General features: G+C 35.9%; 1 protein-coding gene across 7 annotated transcripts in view; it reads right to left on the bottom strand.

The window, feature by feature from the left end:
- Pds5b (PDS5 cohesin associated factor B) overlaps positions 1-12,887 on the bottom strand; it is a 137,777-nt gene that overhangs the window by 54,287 nt on the left and 70,603 nt on the right. For all 7 annotated transcript variants that reach the window (XM_035443193.1, XM_035443195.1, XM_035443196.1 and 4 more), the window contains exons 10-15: positions 11,325-11,419; positions 9,453-9,598; positions 8,256-8,407; positions 6,430-6,543; positions 1,988-2,069; positions 1,234-1,282 (exon numbers count right to left, since the gene is read on the bottom strand). In XM_035443193.1, coding sequence (XP_035299084.1) covers positions 1,234-1,282; positions 1,988-2,069; positions 6,430-6,543; positions 8,256-8,407; positions 9,453-9,598; positions 11,325-11,419 — 638 coding nt within the window. The remainder of the gene's footprint in view (positions 1-1,233; positions 1,283-1,987; positions 2,070-6,429; positions 6,544-8,255; positions 8,408-9,452; positions 9,599-11,324; positions 11,420-12,887) is intronic.

Genomic DNA, 12,887 nt, shown 5'->3' with positions numbered 1-12,887 from the left:
GTGGCTTATGCACTCTAGGGGGCTCCTGGTAGTGGATTAGTATTTTTTCCTGGTGTAAGAAGGGACTTTAAGAGCCCATCCCACATGAAGGGATGCACTCTGGCCCTGGACACATGGGGGAGGGCCTAGGCCCAGCCCAGGATCATGTGGTAGACTTTAGGGAGCCACCATCAAGGGCCCTACCCTGCCTGGGGAGTGGAGGGTGGATGGGGTAGGGCATTGGGGGGAGGGTTGGGAGTAGGGGAGGGAGAGGGAGAAGGGATTGACATGTGAAGCAAGCTTCTTCCTAATTTGAACTAATAATAAAAAAAAGAGCGCCTTTATCATAAATAGGCATCATATTAAAGCCTATTCTTTAGGGAAATAAAACAAAGAATAGTGACAGAGAAAGAGAAAACAGCACCAAAAGAAAAAAAATCAGCATTTTATAAATGCATAGGAATCCTTTTATTTCCCCCTCTCACACTATTAACAACTGCAGGATACTAGCATTCCTGGAAACACAAACTAGAAAAGACTGTAATTTTTTTGGTGGATATTGAAAAGAAAAGAAAAAAATATAGAACAACAGAGAATGAAGCCCTCCAGAGGACAGCACCCACAGCCAACTGCAGAGGACAAGCAGGAAGCTGATGAGCTCCAAGAAAGGGCTGGCTGAGGCTGCTCTGCTCTCAGCGGCACCTTAGTTCTAAATGCTCTCTTCAAAATGGAGTTTAAGTGAGCAACCAAGACACAGTCACTAAGTTACTGTTCACCAGTGCCTGGTGTTCATTCCAATGGAGCTGCAGGATTTAGCTCAGCCCAGGACCTCTTCATTATTTCCAAGTGAAGTGTGGTACATTCACTTTACCAGGTGTTCCGATGATCTTGTCAGCAAGCTACATAGTGACCACTAAGGTAAGGGAAAGGCAACTAATGCCAGAGACTGACAGCAGAAGAGGTAACAACAATGCACAGACTCAATGTTAACAATTAATCTCATGTAATGGCAATTCTCAAAAATAAACGCATATATTATTTTTCAAGCTTTCTCATATACTAAGGAAAATTTAAAACTCTAGACAGCACACAGAATAAATGAAAATCAGAGAGAAAAAGAAAAACTGAAATGTCTGGTGTATACCAAGCAAAAACACTTTAATAATTTCTTAGATTACCGAAATCTAATATACTTTAAATTACATAAAATCCTCAATTAACTTTTAAACCTTATAAAGATTTAAAACAACTTACTTGTAATAACCATCACTTTAGAAAATATGGCCTTCACACTGGCATCTGTCTGTAAATCACATACAAAAAATACACAATTAAAATTCCCTAAGATTCCACAGGCACCTTCAACAACTCTCCAGACCCACACAAGCTCCCCTTGACTGCATCTCTCTTTAGCTGCTTTTAAATCCTAGATGTAGTGAAATGTACAGAAGCCATGTGACCATGCTAAGCTTTTTTTTTTTTTTCTTTTTTTTTTTGAGACAGGGTTTCTCTATGTAGCTTTGTAGACCAGATTGGCCTCAAACTCATATAGATCCGCCTGCCTCTGCCTCCTGACCAGGCTAAGTTTCTATCAACAGCTGAGCAGCTCCAGAGTGAGAGTCTTAAAAGCAAGCATGCTTGTTTGCAAATGAGTCATTCCACACCTGATCCAAGCTCCTAACATATTGCCTGGATCCTATTATGGCTTCAATGGCTCCTAAAATCCAGACTAATGTTATCCATCTAGCCTAAGCTACTAGGCAATTTCAGAATCACTCAAGGACCCTATGGCAAAACAAAACAAAACAAAACAAAACTCACAAAAAACAGTAACAGATAGCACTGAGGAAACACCTGAGACTGTTTTCAAGCCTATGTACACACAGATAACACCATAATAAAAATCACTAGAATATTCATTCTCAGTAAACTTATAAAGATACTAAGCTACAATTATGGTGATGATTATACAAACTTTCTAAAATTCTTTCTTTAAAATTTAACTTACTTTTGGTTGTTTAATTAAATCAAGCAAATCCTTTACTTGGTGTCGGAGTAAATTTTGACATTTCCACATTTCATTTAATGCTCTGAAAAATACAAAAAAAAAAAAAAAATACCACACAGGATAAAAGTCCTTTCAGAATATTCCAACTATTTAATTTTAATAAAAGGGAGGTAGGAGGAAAAGAAAAAAAAAAAACACCAAGATAGGAAAAATTAGGTAAAATTCATAGATTAAACAGCCAGCAACCCAGAGGCAAAGACTCAAATGTAAAGTAGTAGTAAGACCGTTAGGTAAAGTATTTGTGATCCTGCATTTGGCTTTATATAAAAGTAAAGTAGAGCATATTTGTAAGTTAAGAAGTAGGACTGACAAGATTATAAACCTCAGAAGTAAAGGAAGGACTGACAAAAGCACAGTCTTGTAACAGGTGATGGTAAGATGGAACTAAGGGAAGCAGAAGAGTGAGACCCATGAGAAAATAAGTCTGTGTTTGTAACATATTTATTCCATTGTAGGTAAACTTGAAATTATCTATTGTTCTGAATATGTCTTCCCAATAACTACATTTGTTAGAGCTTCAGTGCCACATATTTCTACGGAAATTTTATTTAGAAGTATTTTTCATCAGTTTGTGTGCATGTATGTACACGAATATGTATGTACATTCATGTGTGTAGGTTGCCCATGTGTATGGAGTCAGAAGACAACCTCAAGGGTCATTCCTTGGGCACCTTCCTTCTTTTGTTTGTGACAGGGTCTCTCATTGGCCTGTGTCTCCCAAGTGATCTAGATTAGCTGGCCAGCAACTCCAGGGATCCTCGTACCTCTCATTACACCATTGATATGCACCAGGCTTTTTCCATGAGTCCTGGGAACCTGAACGCAGGTCCTCATAACTTTGAGGCAATCAGGCATAACTGAAAAGACTGAGCCACCTAAGCCCACTGTTTATTTCCATCACCTACACTTCCAATACCATACACATGTGAAGTATTGACAACAAACAGTGACAAAAATGCAGAAGTGTATACAGCAAAGTTTCCTTGGACAGAAAAGACAACTGTTTAATATTTCCAATGTCCCCTTTATCAATACTTTGAAAATGCCTCTAGTCTTTTTTTTTTTTTTTTTTTTAAAGAATAAAACCTACTTTTAACTTGGGTACTTGCTAACATTAAGAGTATTGGAACATCTTCATCTTTGGACACCTTAAATTTTAAGTAGTGACATTTTACTATTTTTGAGTGTGACAGTTCCACAAAGTTTCACTGCATTATTAATTAATGTAAATTCATAAACTAACTGAAAGCAAAGTGATCACTTGCTGGGAGAACTATGAAAATCTAAAACAAAACATGTGTTGTGTAAATAAAAACAAAACCTTTCAAGGAAAAAATCTGAGAAATTACTTCTGAATTTCAAAGACACTTTCTCCTAGAAAAATCATGATTTCCAGCTTGAGTTGAAAGAGATGAAACTATGTAATCTAGTATATTTATCACTCAAATATGAAATCCTAAGAAATTCTAAAACTATTAAACTATGACCATAGTTGAAATTTTTTTTAAAAAAAGCTCACTGACTATGAGTTTATATTACAATGTATTTAAGAAAATTTTCTTAAGAATTTTAATTGAAATATTCAATAGTAAAACAATTTGCCCATATTTATTGTCTTGATGGGAAGGAATTCACTGAATAGAAGGGGGATAACAGAAGGCAACAGGGGTGACAATTAATCCCAGCACTGAAAAGAATGAGGCAGGCAGATCTCTGTGAGTTCTAGGCCAGCCAGAGCTATAAAATAAGATCTTGCCTCAAAACAAAGAGTGAAAAACTGAAGTATATAAACCTGATAATCTTATTTGCATAGTGTGCAAAAGTAAGTGATTAAAGGAAACATGCATACATATGAGTATGTTAAAGCTGTTTTTAACTGATAAGAAAAAGACTGCAGTACATCTCTTTGAGGAAGACAAAGAATAAAATAGTTGGGTAATACACTCAATGCTAATTATCACCAGGTTTCATCACCCACAAGTATGGGGTCTTTGTTATTATCACATACAAGAAGATGTAAAGGTTTGGGGCACAAACACAGATAAATATAAAATTTAGTTCTAAAAATTAAAATAATGTAGATGGTCAGCTAATATCACAATGTCAGTAACAATAAAAGTCACTTTTAAATAATACCTACCTTAAGTACTTCACCTTGAACAGTTAAATATAATTCATGGTCCATTTTTGTAAAACTAAAACCCTTACATAATAATCCAAATAATTTTTTTTCAAATTTTTAGTGATATTACTTCACAGCACTTTTTTTTTTTTTTAAAGTTTTTTTGAGACAGGGTTTCTCTTATGCAAAACAGTCTGGGATGTCCGAACTAGCTCTGTAGACCAGGCTGGTCTTAAACTCACAGAGATCCTCCCGACCCTGCCTCACAAGCTCTGGGATTAAAGGCGTGCACCCAGCACAAGCAAGTCTTTTTAAAAATAAGTGCATCACTTCTAAATTCAATAAAATACACTTATATTTAAGTAAAAAGTAGCTTTTGTTTAGTGTTATAGCTGATATTTATAAACTATTCTTACTTAAAGGTATTTTCTTCTTTGCATTTCTATTTCTGGCATTAATATCCTACTAGTTAACTTTCATTCCTTGAATTAAGATGCTACATCTTCTAAGGTTTTTCTTTTTTGTAGGTATGATTAACAACATTTTTATACATACACCTGACAAGTTTATCAACTAGCTGACATTTCCATTCTTGTGTTTATATGATAAAAAGACATTAGAATACATTAATGTTTGTTTCTTGCCTATTTTCTTTTTGTTATCTGACAATATTAATTTTCCTCCCATAAAGGCATATAGCATCAACCAATCACAACAGCGGGCAGTGTAGAAAGGTCCTGAAGACCTCACTGCTGTGCAGGAGAGGGTTCCAAGACACTTGCAAGAATGCACAACTGCAGTGAGTGTGTTGGTTAAGTCCCAGCCCACATGCTTCCTACTTTCTCCTTCTAAAGCCACATTCCCACAATCCTCAGTCATTTAGATTTACAGAAATATTTGAAACTTTTGTTGCTTCTTTAAGACAATTCCTTCCTTCTATCACTGCCTTTCTCAAACTAAAAATAAATACGCAGACTCATATTCTTAAGTTCTTTCATATAGGATCTGAGTGCTACTTCTAGATTTTTACTTAAAAGTATCTTTATTAATTTACTCCTAAGTGGTATTTTGTCAAGGCCAGAGTTACTGGGACTTGTAACTAACGTGTTCTAAGACGACACATACCAATCATACTTCATCTACTCTAAAAGTCCATCAATTGCACCAAAGGAAAAGGATGAGCAAATAAACTAAAATAAACCAACAACTTGAGAATGCATTCTAAATTGAGAAAAATTTCAAACATATAGTAAAATAAAATAGTAGTATTTTAATTTTAAAATGTTGTTACTTGTAGTTAAGAGTTAAGTACTATAACCAAGTAGCACTGACTTCAAATCCTGGCTATCTTACCACTTCCTAAGTGTCAAATTAAGCTCTGTATGGCTGCATTTATCTTGTATAAAACATAAACTTCTGCTGCTACTTTTCAGTTGCAGTGTAAAGCATAGACGAGGTACACATTCTAGTGCTCCAAACATAGCACGCATCAGCAAACTACAACTCCATATAAAGTAACAATAGTGCATGTAGCTATGGAAATGAAGACAAAGTCCATTAAACATTTCAAGTATTCTTAGACTTCCAATTTCAGAGTGCTTACTCCTCAATAGCTCTAATTATGCTTACTAGAATATGAGTCTAAATTTCTAGACTTACAGGAAATCTTAAGGCTTAATATGATTCAGTTAGATTATTAGTGTCTCTACTATATATAAAATGCCAATTCCCTTCCCAGACATCCAAAGGTACTTTCTGAATAAAACATGGGGAAAAAAAATGTATTTATGAGACTTGCCCTAATGCTAACCTACAACACTATGTTGAGGACAAACAGCATAGAAATTTGTACTCTACTGCACTACAGAATAATTTAAATTAGTACCGTGTTAAGAGTAGGAAGATAGTATTTTCATAATGTGGACCTTTTTAACACCTGGGGGGTGGGGGGAATAGGTATATCACCTTTCTTGAAATGCCATCAACATGAAAATCTAGAGAGAAAGAAAAATCAAATCCTTAATGATTTCATGCCAAGTAGCTGTAGCCAGCTTTAACTGTTTTTGCATCTGCTTAATCAAATGTTGGCAACAGAACTTTCTAAAAAGAAGAAGAAATAGGCCAATTTATTGTGGCTTGAACCTTTAAACGATGCTTAGATTATGAAATTTACATTAAATATTTAAGGTTTATCCCCAAGCCCCTCGCCCGATCCACATTCTACAAAAAACAAAAGAGCAGCACGACACTGGAGACATACTTCACGGCATTCAAGTCCAATGTAGCATACAAGTAATACAAGCACTTCATCCGTTCTGTAGTTTCCAAATTGTGAGGAACCATGTACTGAGCAAAGATCCGTTCAACAAGTAACCTGTAAAAGAAAAACCTCTTTAAGTGTATTAAAAGAACTTAAGACTCACAAATGAAGTAAGTCCCTTCTGTCCAGAATGGAGAAGAGGATTCTAAGAGGGTCCAAAGCAAGGACTTAGCACTGCATATCTGCAACTATCCTACACCTTATCAAGGACTAAATGTCCATCTCTGTTCAACAAAGTTTAGAAAACTACACCAGGCCCCTCTAAAGATTCAAATATCATTTTTATAAGTTAAAACTACAAAGAATTTTTTAAGATTCTTTTCACTTTTCATCACTATGAAAGAAGATCATTGTGAAATAAGACATGGCTAAGTGCAAAGAAAAAGGCCAGGAGCTGCTTTGGGCCGGCCCCTGGCTCCTGTACAATATCAAAGAAACACTTATTGCCATTGTATCCAGACTCCCAGGGATGGAGCACAGAAATGTCTTATCAAATCATAACAGGAATCTGTGCATTTATGCCACACACTCAAGTGTAAAAATTGATTTAACAAAAAGCACTCCCTAAAATACATCATAAAATTTTAACAGTCTATAGCAATGGTTCTCAAGCTGTGGGTCGAACAAGCCTTTCACAGAGGTCACCTAAGACATCAGCAAATACATATATTTACATTACAATTCATAATAGTACCAAAATTACAGTGATGAAGTAGCAACGAAACAATTTCATGGCTGGGGGTCACCACAGCATTGCAGCACTAGGGAGGCTGAGAATCACTGCTCTATGGCTTGCTACAGGCATACGCACTTGGATATACTAACAGTTGGTCAACTCAAATTCTAAATAGAGCTTACAGATCTACTAAGAGCTAACTGGCTCTTACCTGTATAAGAGCCATCTACTTTTAGAGAGATAACATCTTTTTTTAGAACTAACTTCATAAACTACTTTAGTCTTGAGTGGGAAGAGAGGTCCTCCTGCCTCTGCATCCCAAGTGCTGTGACTAAAGGTATATGCCACCACCACCCAGCTTTGAGTGGGAATTTTTTAACCTAAAATTTCCAAATGATTTTCATTTAAACTATGTTTAAAAATTTAACAAATGCTGGGAGGTGGTGATGAACACCTGTAATCCCAGCACTCAGAGATCTCTGAGTTTGAGGCCAGCCTGGTCTACGGAGGAAATTCCAGAACAGTCAGGGCTACATGGAGAAACCCAGCCTTAAAAAAAAAAAGAAAAAATTAACAAACACCCTTTTAATGTGTTTTTCTATAAAAACAAAACTTTAAGGGGCTGGAGAGATAGCTCAGAGGTTAAGAGCACTGCTTGATCTTCCAAAGGTCCTGAGTTCGATTCCCAGCAACCACATGGTGGCTTACAACCATCTATAATGAGATCTGGTGCCCTCTTCTGGCATCCAAGCATACATGTAAGCAGAATATTGTATATAATAAATAAATAAATAAATAAATAAATAAATAAATAAAACTTTAAATTATAACAGTTATATCCCTACTTTTAGATATTACCCTGTAAAAAAGTTAGTGTATGGAAACAAATGAGAAAGTTCTACTCATCTAAATATTAGGTATGCATGACAGCTTCATCTGTGGTTTTGCTGGCAAGAAAACTATGCATTCTATCTGCCCTATACTAAAAACAGAAGGGTATTTTAAAGTCATAAAAAAAATACACGGAATGTATATAACACCCAAAACTCACCAAATAACTGAGACACACTGCATGTGGGCCCTGACTTACCGATCGTCAATGCTGTTCTGGTAGTATATATGTAGCAGCTTGTCCTTGACCCAGGATATCTGTTTTGCAGCATCTTTGCCAGCTGCTGACTGTAAAGCATACTTCTTATAAATCTGGGCAAGTCCCATCATGGCTTCTTTGCGTACTCTCCACTTAAAATAAAAACATATGAAAGTTCTCTTTATAAGGTAAAAAGGCTTCCATTACTAGTGGGTGCAGTGGCACACACCTTTAATACCAGAACTTGAAAGGCAGAGGCAAGAAGATCTCTGTGAAGTCAAGGCTAGCCTGGTCTACACAGTGAGGTCCAGAACAGCCAGAGCTTCAGTAAGATCCTGTCTTGAAAACAAAAGCTTCCATTACATAAATTCATTAGAATAGTGTGTTGGTTAATATTCAATGTCAACCCCACTAGACTTAGACTTGTCAAAGAAACAAACTGGTACATATATGAAGAGTATTTCCAGGCAAGTTTAACTGAGAAAGAATAACTCATTCTTAATGTGGGCAGAACCATCCTGCAGACTAGGTCCCTGACTGAAGGAAAAAGAAAGCTAGCAGAGCATAGCAGTACACAAGTCTTCATTTTACACGCCCTACTGTATCGGGACCTCAGATATTTTCAACTTATAATTTACTTAGGAAAGAAAGAGTATTTTCAAATGTAATACTATTAAACTTCAAGTATTAAAAATAAAACTCTTGGGGATGGAGAGATGGCTCAGAGGTTAAGAGCACTGCTTGATCTTCCAGAGGTCCTGAGTTCAATTCCCAGCAACCACATGGTGGCTCACAACTATCCGTAATGAGATCTGGTGCCCTCTTCTGGTGTGCAGATATACATGGAAGCAGAATGTTGTATACATAATAAATAAATAAAGTCTTTAAAAAAAAAAATAAAACTCTTCTGGGTATGTTGTTATACATCTTTAATCCCAGTATTCATGAGACAGACAGGCAGATCTCTGTGAGTTCAAGGCCAGCCTAGTCTAAATAGAGAGTTCCAGGACACCCAGGACTACATAAACAGACTATCTCTCAAAAAAAAAAGAAAGAAAAAAGAAAAAGAAAAACAAGGAAAGCAAAAAAGAAAGGGAGGGAGGGAGGGAGGGAGGAGGGAGGGAGGGAGGGAGGGAGGGAGGGAGGGAAGAAAACACAAGACAAAATTCTCTGGGATTTACCTATTCTACTACTTACCCGTTTGTCCAGTGTTCGCTCTCTCACAAAATTAAGTAAGTGATCATTGACAAGAAGAATATCCTTTTTAGCAGCTGTTACTATAGACACAATAACATCATGTCTAATTGCTTCCTCAGGGTCATGGGATCTCACTTTAAGATACTCTGAAAGGTAAGAGTTTCTGATTAAAATGTGAACTTTATTATCATATTGCCTTAGAAGACTGGAAAGGCCTTTATAAATCAACAGAGTAAAAACAAACCCTAAGTAAAAATGTTCAGTATTTTAAGAAAATTAAAAGAGCAAGGGAAGGAAGGAGGGAAGAGGTGGGGCTGGCCTTCCTGCACAAACTAAATGTCATGTACAACTGAAAAGTGAAATTCTGCTCCATTTCCAGGGCAGGAAAATTGATGTAGCTGCCTTTAACTCGTTAAGCTGATCATATACACAAAAAGGTATATATCACTGTTAAGCATGTCATAATCATTTCCCATATAAATGAATAAAATACTCAACTCAGCTGGTGTTATTGGGAAATAATGGAGTGTTATCATTTCTATGCTATAATTAGTGAAACCCTGAATACAGTTACTGAAGGAATAAAGCTAAGATTCTGGTGGAGGAGACCTTGCTTTCATGTGATCCAACAGAAATTCAAGTATCTAAATTAAGAATCTGGAAAAACAACTCATCACAGTAAGGGAATGTTAGCAGTTACAGACCCATGCTTATACTTAGCACTTTTTCAAATGGATTTTGTTTACTGTACACACACTATCAATCAGGAGGACATAGCTATGAATTGCCAAGATTTCTGAGGAAAGGATCTAATGCACAGAAACAAAGGGTGAAAAAAGAAGTCATTGCTAGTTTTTTTTTTTTAAAAGAGGAAATCCCCTCCCACCAAAACAAACATTAACAGACTCAGAAAATACTGCATCCGTAGTAACACAAGAAAAGGGTGTTACAAGTCCCCTTCCCAAAGAATGGGGTGGGGGGGGAGCAGGAAGTGAGAGACAAATATAGACATAACACAGACACACACACAAGGCCGGAGGCAAAAGAGGAAAGAAGCAACACAGTACAGCAGCTACAAAGAAGCGGTCCAAATATAAGTAGGAAGACAGAAGATTCCAAGTAAGGTGTCTCCATTAAAAGAGAGAGAGAGAGAGAGAGAGAGAGAGAGAGAGAGAGAGAGAGAGAGAGAGAGAGAGAGGATACTGACTTAAAAACAAAACAAAAAATGGGCTGTTACAGATCTGACTGACAATAATTCAATATGCTTGAAAGCATTACTATGACAAACTACTGCTTAAAATATTACAGATGTATATAATTTATGGCTTTCTTTACAAGGAGGAAACTCATAAGCACAGTAAATGCTAATATCTGTGTAGAAGATACACATGGCTGTTATACTAACCTTCATTTTATGAACTATTTCATAATTTACAAAATTAAACAGGTATATGATATCCTCATTGCTTCAAAAATTGGAAGAGAAATACTTAATGCTTATACAAATTTTAAGTTATCTCAAACATTAATTATGTTAACTTAGCTTATACCCAAGTGACTTTTACTAAGTTCTTAAAATATCAGAGCATTACCATTTTCAAAATTTTCAAAATCAAAATCCATTCAAAGTCAAATATGTGAAAATATGAATGGCTGTTCTTAAAGAACTACTTTAATTCATGAAATTACTTCCAAAAAACTGCTTCTAATGTGTACAAAAAGCAACACGGTAAAAATCGTAGCTTCAGAAAGTAAGTTCCACGATGAATGAACTGAGAGAAGACAGCAATCAGAAACACCTAAAAGAAAGGGTTTCCCTATAAGGTTTATTTTCTTCTCCACTGAAGAGCATCCAGAAATATGTGCTATTACCTGTTAAATCCTTTGCTAAATCAGGATGGTTCATGAGACAATGGCTAGCAAATTTCACACACTCCAGGCGTATTGGTACATGGATATCATTAAACCTGATAAAAGAGTTAAAAAAAAAAAAACAGTACTCTAAAACAACCACAATAGACAAATTTAATCTATATTCAATTTGTGTTTATTTCTCTTAGTAATAAATAAATGTATATATGAAAATCCAAAGTGGGGCCTGGGAAGATAATGGGATTAGTAAAACTTTAGAGTTTAATTCCCAGCATCTGCATAAAAAGATGGGTGTGGTAGACATGCTTATGACCCCACAACTAAGCAAGTAGAAACAGAAGCACCTATACAGCCAGCCCGTACCAATCCCCAAGCTCAGGTACTATCTCAGGCACTGCTGAGTTAATCTAGCTCACAATCAAGAATAGATGACAGCCTCTAAAGGATGACACCCAAGATAAACATCTGGCCTCCATGCGCACAAGCACATACTCTAGGGTATATTCACATGCATGCAGATACATAGACACAATAAAGAAAATTCAAAGTATAACAAGACCTTCCTTTTGGGGGGGATAGTCTTTTTCCAAACAGGGTCTCTCTGTGTAGCTTTGGAGCCTGTCCTGGAACTAGCTCTGTAGACCCTAGCCCAGACGATGGGATTAAAGGTGTACACAACCACCACCCGGCATAACAAGACCATTTTAACAGTTTGGGGCATACATAAACTAGGACAATTTCCAGTTAGGTCCTGTTAGGACTGTAAAATTATAAGGAGCCTGTGTTTTCCATTGGAATAATAATAAGTGTTTTCCCACAAATAATGTATTTCAAATATGTCTGTTCAGTAAGTGAAAAAGTACGTCTGTATATGTTATGTTTTATAAATTTATGTGTGTATATATGTTTATATTTCAGAGAAACATTTCAATTTCCTATCATGTCTGAGAAGAGATTTCCTTGAAGTGTTTTTTTCTTAATTATAGGACCTAAATTAACATATGGTAAACCTTACACTCTCAATTTATATCCTATGATTCTAAACTATATCCAAAAATCATACTTATCCAATTAACCAGAGTTATTTCATTTCTAACTAGTAATAAGATCATCTTAATACTCTATCTACAATGTATTTATCTAACACTAAGCCTATATATAAGTATGCACTCATATAGTGCTTTCCTATGATTTAGATATTCATCTTTGTCTTCTGATGTCAATTAGCAGGAACCTTTCACTCCTAACTTTTGAAACTGGTAGTCAGAGTTAGACACACGGCTGGATTAGGTATTAGTATTTGAATTTCTTAGCAAAACTATCTAATATATATCACCATATTCCTCCACAGTATGCATATGATATCTGTGTTACAATTACTAATGTTCAAAATCTATACACAGCAGTTCATCAGAGAATGAGTAACAGTGACTTAAATTTTGCCTAAGTGTCGATAACACTGAAGTCAAGGGTTTCCAGTCAGTAAGTCTGTGTCACACTTCTGTAAAACCAAAAGGCTCAAGCTTTTTTTTTTTTTTTTTTTAATCACTCAACACCAAAAGA

Source organism: Cricetulus griseus, chromosome 4, assembly GCF_003668045.3.
Source record: "Cricetulus griseus strain 17A/GY chromosome 4, alternate assembly CriGri-PICRH-1.0, whole genome shotgun sequence".
NCBI lineage: Eukaryota > Metazoa > Chordata > Mammalia > Rodentia > Cricetidae > Cricetulus > Cricetulus griseus.
The sequence above is the reverse complement of the archived record's forward strand: the minus strand, read 5'-3'. Positions and strand labels throughout refer to the sequence as shown.